Source organism: Pseudopipra pipra, chromosome 2 (assembly GCF_036250125.1).
Source record: "Pseudopipra pipra isolate bDixPip1 chromosome 2, bDixPip1.hap1, whole genome shotgun sequence".
Taxonomy (NCBI): Eukaryota; Metazoa; Chordata; class Aves; order Passeriformes; family Pipridae; genus Pseudopipra; species Pseudopipra pipra.
The window spans coordinates 92751842-92770855 of record NC_087550.1 but is presented as its reverse complement, the minus strand read 5'-3'; the positions used below and the strand labels follow the sequence as shown (position 1 = coordinate 92770855).

The window sequence follows — 19014 nt, the reverse complement described above, 5'->3', positions numbered from 1 at the left end:
AGAAGATTACCTTTCCATTGGGAAAATCCAATACTTACTGCTGAGTGGGGTTTTCTTGGTGGTAATTTTTGGTTTGGTTTGTTTTTTTTGTTCTGATTTGTTTTTTGGGGGGTTGGGTTTTGTTTAGTTGGTTTTTGGTGTTGTTTCTTTTGCTCATTGTGAATCTGTGACTATAATAGAGCTAATGAGAGCTATAGTCACATTTTCCTCTATTTTCTTTCTTTCTTTTGGGCACTGTGCTATGTAGGTTCCAGAGGAGTAATCCTGGTGCCTCCTCCAGAATAACCTGGCTTGAAAAATAGGAGGCATTTCCTTGAAATACACACTGAGAGGTCTTTTGCCTAGTATTTCCATTTTAGAACAGAGACACCAACATTTTTTATGGGGTGGAAGTTTTGCTCTTCAATTTTCTCTCACCAAAAGCTTGTATCCAGTGTTAAATTTTGATAACCTTAGAATTAAGCAGCGTAACCAAAAGTGTGAAGAGCATACTGAGGCTGGAATAACAGAATTTTCACTAGAAATCAGTTTTTACTGTGAATAATAGCATCTGAGGGTGCTATTTGCTGTGGGATTCATAATATTGTTTCCATATAGCTTTCTTGGAGTCTTCCCTGGGCATACTCTTACAAATTAGTTGAATATTTACCAGCCATTTTAACTGATAGAGCTGAACCTTTAGTAAGACACTGGTGTGGACAGGTGGTGGAACTATAATGGCTGTACTCTTCATCAGTATTGTGGTCTATTAGGGGATTCTTCTTGTTGTTTGGTGATTACCATTCTCTGATTTTTCCAAAATTGTCTTCTCTTATTGATTAAATGCTGTGTTTTTCCTAAATGTTCTGTGTTTTGTCAGTGACTTGCGTCATTTCAGTCACACAAAAGCACAGTCCAGGGCATGTAGCACTAACCTGACCCTTTGTAATGCCAGGTTAGATTATGGTTTTTGGAGTTGCACATTGTTTTGGATAATATTTTTTCACTGTATGTTTTACTTATGTAAAAGAAAACTTGGAGCTTATGAGATTACTTGTTACTATGATGGTGGTTGGTTGAGTACTTAAAGATAAAATAATTGAATAGAAATGGTTATATTGGAGACATTCTAGTTTAAAAAAAGTAGAAAATGGAAGGGACCAATAAGTAACTGATTACTGAATTGCCTAATTTTCTGGTTACTGAAATAATGATTTGCATTAATACTTGAATTTACTGAATATCACAGCTTAAATATTTGATTTTGCAGTATCACTGTAACTGACATGCAAACCTGATGCAGATTTCCTTTTGCATATTAAACCAATGAATGAATTTAATAGTTCAAAATTATTGAATTCGTGTGCTTCTTAAAAGAAAGACATGACAGATTAAAATAGACATTTTCTTGGTGGTTTTCTGATCAAAACCGCAATATATTAAACGCTTTTCTAGTCTCATTGATATGTTTTTTTATTCTCGTGGAAAAGAGGATTTGCAAGAGTCCTGATACAAACCTCTTCTTTCTGCCGTTGAATAGAAACTGAAGTAGTGCTCTTAAAGAAATGATGACAATGAGACTGCACTTCCTGCATGGTTTAACACTTGTTGTGAAATTTAGGTAGAATGGCAGTATAAGGTAACACTTAGCCAGAAATTCTTCTTCATGTGTTACATGAGGTTTCAGTGTTCTGGAATGTCAAATTGCCATAGAGCGGTGGCTCTAAAAACATGTCTGTACACAATACTGATTTCATATTGATGAGTATACCTTTTTCTTTGAAAGTGCTTGATATAGACTGTTGCCCTTCTGAATTATGTAGTTGTGTGATAAGGAGTTAGATTTATAAAAAGTTCTGGTGCCTGGGAATAGGGCGATGGAGCTGTCATTTGTTCAAGTGGACCTTTGAAATCCCTGTTGTGGGCAAGATGGAGAATGGGAGTACTGGAAAGTTGTTGTAGTCTCCCTAAAACTATGCTGTTGTGTTACTTTTGAGGGTGGAAAGTAGGGAAATGGAGGACAGAACTGTCACAGGCTCTTCATTCTACTTCTCACTTCCACTGTCTCCTTACTTAGGTTTTCTTTGTGCCACCAGGTCCTCATTGCTGCCATGCCATTACAGGCCACTGCTCTTCATCCTTGCCTTAGCAAAATTTCTCTTCTGCTGACTTCCCAGACTGTCCCCAGTGCTCAGTCATCTTATCTTGCCCCTTCCCTCCCCATCCAGTTCACTGAGGAAAGTTTCCTGTTTCCTAAAGTTTCCTAAAGTTCCGTCTCTCTTGTAAGAAATCCTTGGTGTGATACACCTGGGTAATAACGGCACCACAGCATCCTCTAGTGGCTTTCTTGGCTTGCCAAACTTCTGGCATATCGTAAGTAGGGCTCTTCGTGTGGACTTCTAGGCGAGAAGCTTTGCTGCTGACTGGCAGCAAACCACTTGATTCTTTCTGGAAGATTGTCAGTAACCTGCACGTACCTGCTATGCACAAAATGCAACTAAGGACTTTTCAGCCTCTTTAACACCACATGCTTAACTATGGTTAAGTGCATGCGTTGGTTTTATTGCTGTTGTTTCTAAATGGAAATAATGTTTGTCCTGTGTTAATTAATTTTGTTTTCAGGACTGTTTTGTCTGCAGATACCAAGAAATTGCGCATCAAGTGTTCTCTATCAAAAAATTAATAGTATTTTAAAAAATAACTTGTACAGTGAGCTTTCTCAAAGGATTGTGATGACTTTATACACTTTCAGGTCACCATATAGTTCTGTCACTTCAGACCTTTATATTCTGATCTTTAAAAATATAACAATTGAAAAGCTCAAGATGTTTCTTCTTAATGACTTTTTTATGATTAAAAAGACCCACAGCACTCTCTACCCCCTCTGCTGTTTTTGCTATAATGTTATTACCTTTTGTGGCAGGTAAATAGTATGTACACAGAGAAAGGTGTAGTTGCAGGTGTCAGTGGTTCAGATTAGAAGGGTGCTCAGCCATCTGTTAAAACAGTGCATGTACACTCCTTAAGACAGAATAGCAAAGTGGGTGTAAACTGGTTTTCTGCTTGCTTTTTAAGAAGTATTTATAAAATCAAGGCTTTAAAATTTGACAAATACTGTACCACAAACAGTGCCATTACATAGCAGCTGAATTGTGACAAAATGCGAGTGGTTGCAGTAGAGGCTTCTGGTATGATGCCTTTCATCTTTAACAATAAAAGCCTGTCTGTGGTTGTAAATTTAATCAAAGTTACTTTCTTTAACAGGCTGGACTAATTGAAGCCAATGGAGAGCTTAAGGTGTTTATAGACCAAAACCTAAGTCCTGGAAAAGGTAAGAACACAGTTTTTAGTAATATTTTCCATTTCTTGATTTTTAGTAGTTATGCAAATTGCTGGCTTTAAACTGTTTTCTTAGCATAGTTTTTGTAAAACTTTTCTTAGGTTATATAACCAGCAAATAAACTGTAGATTTTCTGTGGTTTATAATTGTTTTAAAACTTTATGTGAAGTTCAGTGGTAGTTCATCATCCCATGTGTGATCTTCTCATTAGTGTAGCTTGTGTTTAAGCGTAAAGACCAGGATGTTCTAAAATGTGTTTTGCGGCACTGAGTTTTAACCAATGGAAAAAAAAATGCTGGGGTGAAGAAGTTTAAAATGGGCTATGACAGTTTTTATGATAGTGCATCCTTATGCTAATGCAAGCTTATCTCAAACTATATTGTGAACAGAACTCTCTTGGACTTGCAGATAGCGCCTGTGCATGTATGATAATGTAATGTAATTCAGCAATTTTAATAAAACACAGGTTATAAATTGGAACTTGAATTTGATACATAAGAGTTTGGTTTGCTTCACAGTCATCTGACAGTTTATTTTAGTGTAATGGCCATTTTCTGTTGTTGTTGCTTCCAAATGACGACAGTCTGGTTTATTCTTATGTGTGACAGATGGTGTCCTTTGATAGGCTGTATGAAGTAGGGTTAAATTTACATTAGGACAGTCACCTACTTGCTGTCTGATGCTTTCATAAACCTTACTGTTGACAAATCTATTGAACTTCATGCATTGTTGGATTATGCTGGTACACTCAGATTAACCTGTACTCCGTTTCAGGTGAACTCTGTTAGTATGACTGCTCTAGTATTTTATATACCATTTCAAGAAACCCATTTAATTTCTGTCACCACCACTAGGTACATCAGGTATGTTATTAGAAGCTCACTAGACTCTCTCTTTGACATTCCTTCATCTAAAATATACATTGATTTGCTAAAGGGAGATGTCCAGCTGATCTTCCCTGTTCTGCTTTTGGTGGTGAGGGCATTAAGCGTTGAATAATGATATGTCTTAACTGGTCCGGGTGTAAACACAGTCACACACCCCTGAGCAGAAGTGTGCAGGTAGGTACCTGATCCTTAACAGCTGTACCGTGTGCCCTACCCCTATGGGCAGTAAAACTTGTGGTTTTGTTAGGGCAGATACTTAGCAGTATCTGTAAAATGTGCATTTTACACCCACATAGGTGTCTGTGTCTAGACCCTGTTACAGTCAGTGGAGAGCTAGTCAAAGCAGTGCAGTCTAGATAGCAGGAATTGGAAATTTGACTCTTTAATTATTACATAGCTCCTAAAGTGGGCAAAATAGAGGCCGTTTTATTGCTTATAGGATTTTTAAAATAAATGCAGGTAATTAAATAGTTTATTACAGGCCTGCAGCTTGTCTGGTTTGAGAGTTGAGCTCTACTCTTGATGTATACCACTATGAATAATACAACAAACTAAGCTGTCCTCCATTAATTTCTGCATCTCATTGCTTTTAGAGGGATTTTATAAAGTTAATGGACAGCAACTAATTCTTAATATTGAGAAGAAACAACTGTTTCTCTTGGCTTGATGAGATTATGGGTTTTGCCTCTAACTTGTCTGTGTTTTATGTGCAGGCTCTGCACATAATCAGAGATTAAAATTGCAAATATGTTGTCACCAAGTACTCAGATACATTTTAGAATACATTCACTTAATTAGTACTTCCTGTGCCACTTTTTATAATTTTTAGGGTTTTTGTTTAGTCTTTAACTGTCTTGAAATGTAACTACTGTACACAAAAGTACTAGAGCTTTCTGTAAGTAGCTGACTACATTATATGCCGTTATATCAAAAGAGTGCAGTTCTCTGCTGTTTCTTTAAATCTGTGCAAAATTTCTCTTAATTTCACAATTCAGTCCAAAGCAATCATGGAGTAAGCTTTCCATGGGGTAGCAGAAGTGTGTCTGGTAAACTTAATTCTTAGGATGAACTGAAGGGGGTCGGGAAAAAGTCTTCCTGTTTTTCTCTGGTGGTCATCATTAAAAGTGGTGGTTTATTTTTTGGTTGGTTGATTGGTTAGGTTTTCGAGTGCTTATCCCAGTTTGCTGCCCCCAACAGCAGTAATCGGGCAGACTCTTCAGGGAGAATGCAGGAGCCTGGCTACTTTTTGAAGTCATTCTTTTTGTGCTCTCACAGCACTCAAGGTCCTTGTATCAATAGTATCAGAGGGTGCATTCCATTATCTTTTTGGAAAAGTCCAACTTTGAGACCCAGCGAATCAAGAATGAAAATTCAACAAGAAATGTATGACTTGCTTCAGTTTCCACTTGTTACTAGACAAATTGGAAAGGAGGAGGAGTTCAACTGTCAGAGGAATAAAGATTTTAGGAGTATGGTAGAAGACAAAAAACCAACTTGTGTGCTGGGTCATAAGAACATGCTTGCAAAAGCGGTTAAAAAGAAAGAGCAAAATATTGTTACTGAAATGGTCTTGTAAGACTTTGTCAAAGGGCTCTAAGTGAGTATGTGACTGGTAGGTGTATGAATCAACTATGAAAGACAAGCAAAGGTTGACCTTTCTGACCAAAACTGGTTAAGATGCAAAAATTCTTACAGCTTAAACAGCTTTGTTGCAATGCTTTCAGAATAGGCTGTGAACGGACTTGTGTAAATTTTTAATCTGCAGCAGCAGAAATCTGGTGACTGTGAACAGGTTCTTTTTAGACTGAGTTTTATTAGGATAAATTGCTGTTGTATCTTAGATAAATAATGAAGAGGGAACATCACTCATCTTGCTGAACAGTTATGCTGAACAACTGCTTGCTTAAAAAGTCCTAAAGCTGTAGAATCAGAGAGAGGGGATATGTTAGGGAATAATCTCTGTATGCAAGTCCTGTCCATACATTCGTTTCCTGACCATTAATATCCGCTGTCAGAAACAAGTACAACGTAGACAACCATTTTACTTTAACAAGTGGGGACGTGATTCCAATAGTTCATTTTGGAGAGACTGGTCTCAGCCATGAACTCCAGATTAAGATTTTTGTTTAAAAGCAGAAACTGAACTTTATTTATTTTAAGAGAAGAAAATAGTATGCTAAAAAAAAAACCAAAAAGCAAAAAAAAAAACCCAAACAAAAAACCAAAACAAAACTACAAAAAAATCCCAAAACAAAACAAAAAAACCACCAAAACCCCCCAAAAACCTCGCACGACAACCTCAGTAAATTTTGTTTATAATGCATGATGCACATAATTTTGAATAAATTAGTCATGGATATAAATACCATTCTAGAAAATGGTCTGAAAATTTATTTCTTTAAAAGCATCTTTAGTGTGAAACCAAAGTATATGTGGTAGAAATGAGATGGCAGCTTGTGTTTCCTCCAGTGCCTGTGCAGCCTCCAGAAGAGGTTGACTGTAAATTCACCATGTTTTCTGATACCCCTGTGTATTTCCATTACTGGAATGTAACACTCCATTTATCCCTGAAAAAAACAGTATGACTGTGAAAGGTTTGTTTTACATGGTGACCAGGAAGGTGGTTTTCCAACTGGCTAATTCATTTTGAGAGTTAACAAATACATATGGGTTGGAAGGAAGGAAAGAATTTTTAAGAGGGGCTAACCTAGTAAAACTCCTTCACAAGTTTGTGTTTTCTGTTGTTATTTGGCAATGAATTTTAGAGAAGGAGACATTTTGCTGTTCCTGGAGGTTACATTTTGAAGAAAAGTGCTACATTCTGGTCCTTGCCGTATTCTGATCCTTGCCATATTTAGATTAGTGTTGATATTTCGGTATTAAATAGCACACTGTTCAATTCTAATCCTGTCCCTTGCTTGTGAAGAAATTTGGGTGAAAGAAAGTATCTGTTTCACACGAGTGCAAGGAGAAAGGTAACCAGTTGTATTTAATATTATATTGAAATTAAAGCTCTTGATTTAAAAATTACTCGGATAGAAAATTTGGATCTCCTCTCATGCCAGTAGGTGGCATTATTGGTATGTAACTGGAAAATGGCTCTAGCTCATTTTACCTCTTACACTTTATTAAAATATAAAGTTTCACATCTTACAGGCTAATGATATTCACGTTTCAGATTTGGTAATTGAAAAAATAGAAGTCAAACATGTAAAATTTTGAGGTTTATATTAGACTCATATTTCAACGCTGTCTACTTGTAAGATTGTTTTGTTCTTTTTATTTATATTTATAAGAAACTTCTGCAGTGTAATGTTACTGTTACTTTCACTTGCAAGTTCAAACTCACTGAATTTTGGCAGTGACTGGAATTGTTCCTCTGGAATAGAACTAGAGATCAATTGCAGAGCCCATGAATTATGCTTTAGCAAACAGATATATTCTTGAAATCGTTATAAAATGACTGTGTATTATTGCAGTGAGGTACATCCAATTATTGTTGTTTAAAGTCAAGCTCAGGAAATAAAGCTGTTGCTGGAAATAGAAATGGTATTTTGGAAAATTTAAAAAGACTTAAAAAGTCTGAAAGTAGACCACGCAGGATATTTCAAGACAGACTTGGAAAGACCAGTTTCTAATACTTGAACTATTACTAGTCATAGCTAAGGATGATAAGAATCACAAAGAAGTCTGAGTTGGTGTAAGAATTTAGTAAGTACTACACACTGGGGAAGGTCGATGTCTGTACAAAAGCTCAGAATTGCTGCATAAGCATGTTTGTTGTCTTAACAGGATGGTATGACTGGTTCAATAAGTAGAGGTGCTTTTACTTGACTTGGCACACAACTAGAGATAGTCATCTGTGTGTTGTCATAACCTATAGTAGTTTGATACCGTCAAAAAGAATTCAGTGTTTTCTGAGAATTGGCATATAACTAACTAATAAAATATGAATGATGTTGGTGAGAGAGCCATTAAAAACTGCAACTTCACAGGAGTGGCATCTGAGGAATCAGTCTTGCTGAAGCCCTGGAATTGGAGTCAGCTGTGGAAGTTTCTGTAGCAGCAAGAAGCCAAATAAAAGTGAGCAACTGAAACTTTCAAGTGTATGGGATAAATTGCTCTAAGGCAATTTTTTTTGTCAGCTTTTATTGACAGTATCTCAACTGAATAGAACAGTACTTTTGATTAATGGAACTTATTTCATAAGTAGTTCATTTTCTTACTTTTTTTCCATGTTGGAAATAAATCCTTTGCCTTGAACAGAATCCAAAGAAATAGTTAGAAACCTTCTTTAAATCTGCAGTTCTGAATGATATCAAACTGTGGTTTTCATTTCTGTTAGCAGGCAATACAGATGTTTTGCTCTTAACAAGGGAGGAAGGTACTACTGAAAGCACACTGAGCTGTCAGCTATTTCATGGCTGAAATAGCCCAATGCAACTTTCCTGAGTGGCAAATAAGAAATAGCTGAAGACGGTATGAAGAGAAGTAGAGGCCATCACTAAAGATCAGTGAGTCTAATGTAAGGTCTTCTAGAACGCTATAGCAGTCTTTGAAATAAGGTCAGTGACTCACAGAGACCCTTAGAGAAATCTGTATCTGGAATCTCAGAGCTTTTCAGTTGAAAAAAGAACCTTTGCAAAGGATTAGGTGTACTCAAGCTACTTTACATTTCTATAAGAGAGTCTGTTTGATTTTTGATTCCAAACTTGATAATTTTTTCAGACAGTTTTCTAGACACCACCCTGGGATTGAAGGGTGGCATGCTGGAAGGAGAGGGGCAGGTAGTGACCTTAAGACTAGTTTGCTATTTGTCTTCTGTTTGTTCTGAGCAGTTGTTTTGATGGACAGGTTTGGAGCTGGAATTCCATGCGGTAAGGAATTTTGTTTGTGATGTTGAAGTCAAATTCCCTCTTCTCCTCCTTCTGTCTCTTCTTCTCAAAAGGAATTAAAAATCCACATACATAAAACTGCCAAAACTGAATCTATAACATTTTCAGGAATATTCTCATCGTTTTCATGTAATCTTATATCAATCTTTTGCATCTTTAGCAAGTACAGGTTTGCTGGCTTTATGTAAGTTTTATTACTATAAACTTTTTTCAAATTCCCAAAATAAGAGATGTAATGCTCCAGGTGGCACCTGGCCTTCTCAGAAGTGACAGTAGCCATGGAATCTTGTGTCTGTGTAATTTCCGTAAATCTTGTTCATGTATCACTGGTCCTTTCTTTTTGATCTCCCAGAAGAGACTGTTGGGCTCTTCAACTGATATTCTCTGAGATACAAATTTTATCAGGTTATTCATAGTAATGTTACCTTTTTGAGAGTATGTCCTATTTGACCTGTATTGAGGCTAGCTTTATGTTTCTGCCTTCGAGTTGTATAGCTGTCCTTAAGCTAGATTGTAACTGCTCTCTTAAAACCCATCAATGTCAAAGCCGATTATGTAATTAAGACATAAGTTTGCTGAATTCATAAGCTCCAAAACGTCACCTGAAAGGTTAATTTTCTTTAGACTTATCTTAAAATGACCCTTTGCTTAACTCCTGCTCGTGTTTGTTTTTCCCAAACTGGTCTACTGGACAGAGTTTGGTTGCGACTGTTGCAGGAGATGGCAGGAATTATTTTGCATTCTGATAAACCACTGTTATTCTATACGTTCTTTTTTGGGGGTTGTAATAACTCAGAAGGTGCTTGCAAAATTACCTTCTTGTCAAATCAAGTTCTCACGTATACAATAGCTCTTCTCTGCTAGAAGACAGACTGAGATGATGTAGTTTGTTAGCGACTGCATTATCAGAAAATGGAGTTGTTTGCTCTCACAAGTAAAGAAAACATAAAGGCCGATTACTTCAGAAAATGGTATGACACCTAGAATGAATGGGATTTGTGCTCCTGGGACAGGGAGTAACTCAGCCCATCCTTTTTGACCTGCACACCAGATTCAGAGTCACTACTGTTTCAGGAACTGGAGCGGTCAGCTTTTTGAGAGATCTACAGCATGGTCTGCAGAGGGCACTCCTTTCTCTGATTTGAGATGTACTGTGTCTTTTTTCTGTGGCATCTTAAGTTATTTTAAATGTTCTTAATTGAACAGTCCTTTAAACTGCTGAAAGTCTGCAAAGGATTCTTTCTTTTTGGTAAAACTCTTTTGATTTGCTTTTATGTAAAACAGCGCTCCAGGTCAAAAGTTCTCCCCGGAATGCAACAGCTAATCGAAGATAGCACTTATTTGTTTATAGACAGATAAATAACAGGTTTTTGTTAGGCAAGTTTTATATGCCATTACTCCTCATTCCCTCTGTATCATTATCTTGGGTTTGGAGGTATTCTGGAATATCGTATGTTCTATTACCTTTAGGTTTTGTGATTGCTTGTAAGTACTAAGAGCATTTTTCCAAACGTTTGGGACACTGAGAATTTAAGTAGTAGTAGTTATATCCTTCTGTATACATTTTTTCCTGCTTTACATGGCCTTTGTGTGCAGTTTTCAAAGTCTTTAAGGGGGGGGGAAAGATGTCAGAACTAGCAGTATTAGTAATTTGTTTGTTTTGAAAAGGAAGAAGAGTTGGTGCCAGCAACACTGTTTGCAAACTTGTGGTTGTAATTTGTAATAGGCACACTGTATGTTGTCCATAAAGTACAGGATTATTTGGATTGCAGTGATTGCTGTTAAGAGTAACAGTAGTTAAGAAACGATTAGTAAAAATTCCTTTGAGAAACTAAGCTGTCAGTCACTTGCAAAGCTAAGTTAATAAAATTATTTCTGCTTGTATACTTAACAAACAAAACCACCACACATTATGAGCCTTTAATGAAAATGCAGATGAGTATGAGAAAAATGTTTGCATGAGAGGCAAGTGAGAATATATAGTAGGATTCACTCGGGCAGAGGCAAATTGAAAATATGCTTTTTTAAAAAAAATTAGGTTTTTCTCTTTTTTTATGTATAGTTGAACAGTTACACTCTTTCCTATTTAATATGATAGCTTTTATAAATTGACTTCGACTTTGCTTTGAACTGTGAAGCATGTGTTACTGTTCTTCCAGTTACATTTACATTTCCTTGCCAGTCAGTTTGTGCTGCACAGACAGATATACCTTGCAGTTTCTGTATAGAGCCAGGTTGGTTCAGTTGCATGAATTAACCTCTGGCACAGAACCACAGGAAATGTTAATGTAATTAAAAACTTTAAAGAAACAGTGTGTACTCTTCCCTTCACACAGATGTTTTAGTTGCAAGATAGCTATTTCTGTTCAGAAAATTAAATTAATTGGGAGGCTGGAGGCCATCTAATCTAACCTTACCTTCAGACCAGGATCAGCTTTGAAAGCACAGACCCCTTCAGTCATTGAATTTTGCTGTGTATCTGTGAGGAACCTCCAATTTAGTCTGTTACCACGCGTTACCTTTGTGAATTTTTTTTCCTAGTTGGAATTTGCTGTGCAGCACCTTGTGACCATCTCCTCTTTTCCTTTTGCTGTGTCTTTTGAGAACACACGCAGGATCACTCTCGAGGAGAAAAGGCAACGCGGAAAGAACCGTGTTCTGCAGAATATACCATCTAAAGAGTCTTTCTACTGTGCCTTTTGCAATCAGATATGTCTATCTCGTATTGGCCTCATAAGTCACCAACGTGCCTGTAACAAATGTGGTTAGAGCCTTCCCAAATCTTCGTTCGCGAAGCCCAGCCATGATGATGATGATGTCTTCTGTCATCTCTGTAATTCTCCATTTAATAGTTGAAGGCAATGTTTAGATTTCCACCGATAACACCCCTTGCTCCACCTTAACCTTTTGCACAGGCCGCATGCTCCAAGCTCGCTCAGCTTCTCCTTGTGCAGGATATGCTCCAGTACCTAAGCCATATTGGTGTCTTCCTGCTGCACTCTCTCCTGTTTGTTAATGCCTCTCTCTTGCACTGTGGGCCCCAAAACTGAACAGGGACAGCTTAAAGAGTGCTGAAGGAAAAGGGACCAATCACTGACTGCTATTCCGAAAGCAGCCCAGAATGTTGTTAGCATAGGGGGGTACTTTGGGTCACATGGTGCTTGTTTTCTGCCCGGACACCATGGTGTTTTCCTGGGCATCTGCTTCCTAACCACTGACTCCTGACCTCTACTGTTGTGTCAAGTTACATTGTTACGAGAGCAGATTTTTTGTCTGTCTTGACTGCATAAAAGTTTTTAATAAACAACACGATAGCATAAGAATTACTTTATTTTTAAACATGCCAGACAAACTCTCTTGAGTGCATCTGAAGAGTAGAGAGATGATTGAGGTGATTAGGGAGAGTCTCATGGCAGTATTGTTTTTTATGAAGTTGTTTATTACTGAAGTAATATTTAGAAGTTGCCTTAGGAAAAAATTCATAACGTGAATGGTTAGAAATCATTATGAGAGAATTGTCTACCTGTGAATTCTTAATGGACCTAGCAATGGTGCTTCTATCCTTCTGACTCCTGAGTGTGTATAATTTTTATGGTACCAGAAGGAAAAAAAGCCACATAGCCTGCACCGGTTTCTGAGGGGTTCAGATAACTGCAGATGATTAAGTTAGACTGCTGTTAGGCATATTGGTTGAGTGCATGCCAGAGAAGCAGTAGACATATGGACAGATGTGATAATAGGCTTTAACAGGGGTTTTCTAGAGGGAGGGGAAAAGGGAAGTTAGGAAGTTAGTTATGTTAGGAAGTTTTCAAAGTCATGTTCTGAAGAGTCAACAACCACATGGATAAGGATTATCTAATCAGTGTGATGTCCTTGAATTTCTTAAAAATAACCAAAAAAAAAATTATCAAGGTCCTTAATCAGCCTGTTAAAAAAACTAAGGTGTGATAGAATGGGGCAGTCCCCTTCCCCCCCATATTAACCATTGGGTTAATGATTGGTGAAAACCAAACGAGATACAATGAGTACCCCAGGTGAGCTATTCACCTGGAAATGTGGTATTGGTGTTTAGTGGACACCAAGCACGTTGAATTTTGAGAATTGCTTGGAGAGGAACAGGGAATAAAGTAGAAAATGCTATAGAGTTATACAATAGCATATGGCATTCCTTGGTCATGAATATTGCCTCCATCCCTGTCCTCTGCAAAAGAAAGGGTAGATAGAGCTAGAAAGAGTATGGGCAACAAGAACCACCAAAGGTAAGGAAAGGTGATCAAATAGATGAGGTGTCTTAACCTTGGAAAGCATTTACAACTCCTGTTTTGTACTAGAAATGTAATTTTCAGATTGCATTATTGTTTTTAAAGCAACGAGGAGGCTAAAAAAAAGACATGTTGACCTCCACTTTAGGAAGCTGAGAAGAAGCTACACGAGCACTACTAGCCAAGGTAGTTTATATTGATTTATTGTATTCTGCAGAGAGGAAGAACAAACACAATTAAGGCCATGATAGTGATGAGTGTACTTGAAAGGACAGGAAGGCATAACAGACTTATGTTACAAACTAGATAGCTGCTGACTTTCTGAAAGAGCACTGGAAAATAGGTTAATAATGGAAGAAGGACATGCTGCTCCATCCTGTTTGGGGGACCAAGAGTAGATTCTAGTGTGAAGCTGTCAGACATGGGTTGGTAACAGCAGCTGGGAAATACGAGCCTTCTGAAAAGCAAGGGCTTTAACAGGATTTGAATTGTCCTCAACTTCCTGTAGATTTCCTGAATGTGCAAAGAGGGATGGTAGGCATCAAGGACCAGTTAGGGCCCTTCTGATGCAACCCTTGTAAAATGCTTACTTATTGCTTCTGTGGTGGATAATGGGAAAAAGAGGAATGAGCATTGTACCAAGTCTTTCTGACCCCCCAGGCCCCTTTAAAAGTGATCTGAGGGAAACAACTGCTAAACCTGACAATCAGATGACAGTTGTTTCAGCAAAATAAATGTCTCCAGTATGTCAAGACTGTTTGTCTAATTATTCTTTTTCTGTAGTATTTGTTGCTTCTTTTTGCTTTGCTTTGTTTTGTTGTTGTTTGGGGGGTTTGTTCCATTTGGAGGTTGTGTGTTTGTTTTGGGTTGCTTTGGTTATGTTTCCTGAACTATGTCATGGAGCATCAAATTGCTAGAGGATACCTGGTTTGGTATTTTTTTTAGTTGATTTTTTCTTTTTACGTGGCTTAATACTTGCTGATTGTGTATGGGTTACAAACAGGAAGAGAGCAACCTTTCCTGCAGGGTTGGGCTACTGTGTTGCATGTATCTTTCTGAAATAATGGATTCCTGAAAATGTTCTTTAATTCCCTGCCTTCAGCTGGGAGGGGACACTTAGAGAAAAGTTGGGAATGTTCTCTTGGAAAGGCCTGTGCTAGCCTCAGAAGATCAGCATGCCTCAGAAGACTATGCCATATTCTAGGGCTTTGGACATGTTTGTCAGGTGGTGCTGGAAAATATTTCAGTAGCCACAAAGGATAAGGGTAGGAGAGTTTTTGTTACATGCCTGTTGCCTCTATTACTCTGCTGTGAGAGAAAAATTGGAATACAAGGAATTAAAACATGTTCATACTAGATCACTAACCTGTGAGGTTATGTAGGAGAATGTTTGAGAGAACATACTGTGAATCTTGATTTCTTTTTTTTTTCTTCAAATGTGTAAATGCTACATTTATATTGAGACTCTCCATGATTCAGGCTAGTTTCTATTAATATGCATTGGTATAGTATAGATGAGTCTGGAATTGCTAAAATATACAGTGTGGCTGACCTGAAGCTATCTACTTGTATTTGTTTTAGGTGTTGTTTCTCTATTGGCTGTTCATCCTTCTACAGTAAATACGATTGGAAAACAGCTCCTGCCAAAAACATTCGGACAGTCTAATGTCAACATTGCACAACAAGTGGTAAGGAGACTTTATGGTTTGTTTTCTATTTTTATTTTTTATTGCTTGTACTGTTGTTTACACACGCTGTAAATATGCTTGGTAGCCACTTGTCATGGGCAGATAGTCTAGCTTGTTTCTAATTTTAATAGACTTACGTTAAAACAAATGTTCTTTTGCATAAAGAAATTCAAACATGACTCTCAAATCAGCATGCGGATACCTGACTAGTCAGGTGGGTTTGTGTTTTGCTAGTCCTGCCATTTAAAATCAGTGGCTGTTTCAGGTTCTGCTTTGAAATCTGGCACAGGAAAATGTAAATGAAGTCCATAAGCACGTTTTTATGGAGATTGGAGTTAGGTGGAACAAAATTGAAAAGAGAACTACATTTCTTAGTGTTTAATTTAGATATTCTTTTGCTTAAATACCTATTGTGAGCTTTGCGTGAGGTACATGAAATTAGATGTTTCAAAGAATCTAATAATGCAACAGCTAATACATAGGTTATGATAAGTCATTTTTTAAGTGATCAAAATTAAAACTCTGAGTAGAGTTGATCTCAGTCTTCTGGGAAGCAACTGTAACATGTAAATATCTGAAGTGGAATGTCTTATATTTGGGTTTCTTCTTGATAGGAAGGCAGTTTCTTGTCTACCTTTCCTTTAAGCTGGCTCTAAGGAGTGTTTTATAATTGAGGCTTCCTGAACATATAAACTGTACCCCTTCACCTGTACAGGTGTAGTGCAGATCATTCACTGGTGCTGCATGTCCAGCAGTGGTGGTGAGTTAACTACTTCTTATAGCCCCTTGGAAGTGAGTATAGTGAAATCTGAATGAAATTTCTCCTTCAGTAGGAGGTGTTTTATCAATAAAATTCCAAACAAATAAATTCAGAGTAGTTAGGCATTCTTTTCATTTAAAATTGGTAATGAGCAGTTTTAATTATAAATCATAGACCATAATGGCAAAGAGGGGATCCCTTCTGGGCATTATTATGAGACTATGTGCATGCTGACTTAATGCTGAAATTGAAATGTTCTTTCAGGTAGATTAGAAAAATCTTATTTTAAAAGTATCGAAACCATGGGATAATAAAGAGATTAGAAAGCATCTGATGCTTTTTTTAAATTTTCAGCAGTGACTAAATTGTTTGCAATGTTTTTGTGTGTATATATATACATATATATGTTATACATTCTTGTGTCTTCCATTACAAGTTTAAATTGACAAATCCTCTGCTATATTATCTATGATTAATTTCACATCATAACATTATTTTAAAAATGTGGGAAAATTCCATTTGCAGTCTTTTTTTTTCAGCACTTTGTCTTATTCTGAAAATACTAGCTTTTTTTTTTTTTTTGGTAAAAGAATGGGCCCATAACAGTATATTAACTGTTATCAGTGAAAAATAATATGCTTAGTTGTATGCTGTTAAGAGATGGTGGGTTTGTGTATATATAGAGAGAGAAATTTTGGATACATTTCTCTTGACTTAACAGTTCTGAAGGGGTTAGCAAGAACTATAAAAAAAATTACCTCTAAACCCCTGAAAATTAAGAGGAGATAAATTTTCCATTAATGGACAAAATGTTCTTGGGCAGCAGAGCTGAGGAGTTGGCCTGTGACCACTCAGTTTTCTAACTTTGAGTGGCAAAATCAGGTTTTAAATATTAAAGTACTTAATTTTTGAGCTTTTGTTCTTTGTTCAGGTAATCTGATTTCTTTTTTTAATATGTCCTTGTATAAATTTTTTCTCTTGAGTACAATGGAGTCTTTGGTCTGTCTTGATGTTTTTTCCTGTTGTTCTGATCTTATTAATTATTAAGGAGCTAAACTGTAATCTTGTTCTCTTGAAAAAAGGAGACTTAAGAGAAACAGCATGTATTTCTTTTTCAACTTTTGCTTCCCTGTCAAAGTCCCTCTGTTTTCTCCAGAACCATCCTCTGAAGATTTCATTTTAGGATATTCCCAGTGACTCAATACTGTAAAACTCTCTTCTTTCAAAGTCGTTGTTTATGAACTTTGGAGTAAAAGTTAGCAACAATAGTATTTCTATTAAGGAGCCAATAATACTGAGCAGTTCCTTAGAAGATTGTGAAGCACTGGACTGTAGAGTCTTCCTTAATAGAGATACATTAAAGCATATAATTCTGGCTAGTTTGCAGATTTTTGTGAGTTAGAATGGGAATGCAGAGTAGGTTTTGAATGTGTTAACCAGACTTCACTGTTCCACTCTAAAAATGAGCCTGTGAATTTGTACACACTTCATTTCTTCCTTTGTACTGTTGAGTATTTCAGGACGCTGCTGAGCACAGTAGAGATCTAGGGCTTGCTGCTGCCAAATGGTTTGTTTTTCTCCCAGCTGTAATTCCTTCCTGCCTCCCCTATACTTGTGGCTCTCATCTTACTGCACAGTGATATAAATTGTAGATGTGGTAGCAGGGTGATGGTGGGGCTCCTTGTGGAATTAGGAAGCTAGACAATAGAGTGGGACCCTCTAATTTTAGCCTCTGCAAGCAAGGTGTTGAATCTTGTCTTGGAGTCTTGTGTCGTTGCATCAGAGGCAATAAAAACTGGCTTACAGCTTTCCTCGGTTCTCTTTATAAGTTTGCATTACTTTAATAGCACACAGGTGGTTTTCATAATCTTTAGAGATTTTGGTGAGCCAGACCAGTCGACAGCAGATCTGATAGTATTTTTTTTCATGGGGAGAAAGTGAGCAGGTTCAGATGTATCCTGTGCCTGTTTGGCAGTCCCCACTCTCTGTTTCCCACAATCAAAGTTTTGGTTATGAAAGGTTGTAGAGGAGATTACTTGGCGTTCCATAAAAATTAGAAACATTTCAAGTATGGATCAAAGCTACTGGGAAGGGGAGTACCTAAGATTTTCTAGCTGTCAGATGTGGATGTAACAAATTTGTACATCAGCTACTCAGAGAGGTGACATAATCTAAGGAGACAGTATTTGGGAAAACATACAGCTGTTTGATGTTCCAGGCAGCTGAAATTATGAACATCTCATAGTCACTAGACTACCTTTTGCATTGTATATTTTAAGGTTATTCAATTTTTTGTTCATTTTAACTTTCACACATAAAATGTTTCATTTTCAGTTTTTCTGTTTGACTCTTGCTGATGGTAAATTATTGAAGCTGGCCTAAGAAAGAAACTAAAGTTTTGCTGCTGAAACAGAATTTAGCTGCAGGATATTATGGCAAGCAGGTGATTGTGAGTTTAGATTCATTCTGTACTTGTTTCACTTACCTGATGTCAGGGATGCAATCTGCTGTTTCCACTGGGAGATAAATGTGCCCAGTGGAAAAGTTGGCATATCTTTCTACAAAACAGAAGTTTGTGTGGTATCATTTTGTTTTCCTAGATCCATATTCTCTAGAATGTTATGTTTATAACATTTCAGAGATAAAAAACTTCATCTGCAAAAGCGGGAGTCCTGTTTCAGCTTGTTTCAGAGACAGGAGGGCATGGTACTTTGCCTGATCAGCAAATTAGCACATCTTCAGGATCATTTACCTATAAGCTGGAAGACTCTGATTAGCTGAGTGTGTGCTCTTTACATGTTCACGATGGAATGGGTTTGCCTGAATTGTCGTCACTCATTGCAGTGATAAGGAAAGTTTGCCCTTATATTCTACTCTCATCTCTAACATGGTAGTTTTGACTAGTGATAGGGGCTGACAGCAGGAGAGAATTTGGCCTTTCTTGCAGTTTTTCTCTGATTTTACTGATTTTCAGATCTTCTTGTTTCCTGTGTTTGTATTTTAACTGTAGTTTACTGCAGCTTCTTCATACATATAGTCTGGTAGGGTTGGGGGGTTTTTTCCCTCATTTTTTTCTACCATTTCCTTGAAGGGAGAAGAGCGTGTGTGTGTTTTGATCTTGTCTAAATTAGTGTTGAACAGTGGTAAGAAATATAGCAAGCACGAACAGCCCATTTAAGAAGGATAAAACAGAGAAGCGTATT

At 37.2% G+C, this 19014-nt stretch overlaps 1 protein-coding gene across 6 annotated transcripts in view; it reads left to right on the top strand.

Annotated features, from left to right (window-relative positions):
- Positions 1-19014, top strand: part of TFDP1 (transcription factor Dp-1) — a 40078-nt gene that overhangs the window by 11092 nt on the left and 9972 nt on the right. For all 6 annotated transcript variants that reach the window (XM_064646432.1, XM_064646431.1, XM_064646430.1 and 3 more), the window contains 2 exons: positions 3244-3310; positions 14945-15051. In XM_064646432.1, coding sequence (XP_064502502.1) covers positions 3244-3310; positions 14945-15051 — 174 coding nt within the window. The remainder of the gene's footprint in view (positions 1-3243; positions 3311-14944; positions 15052-19014) is intronic.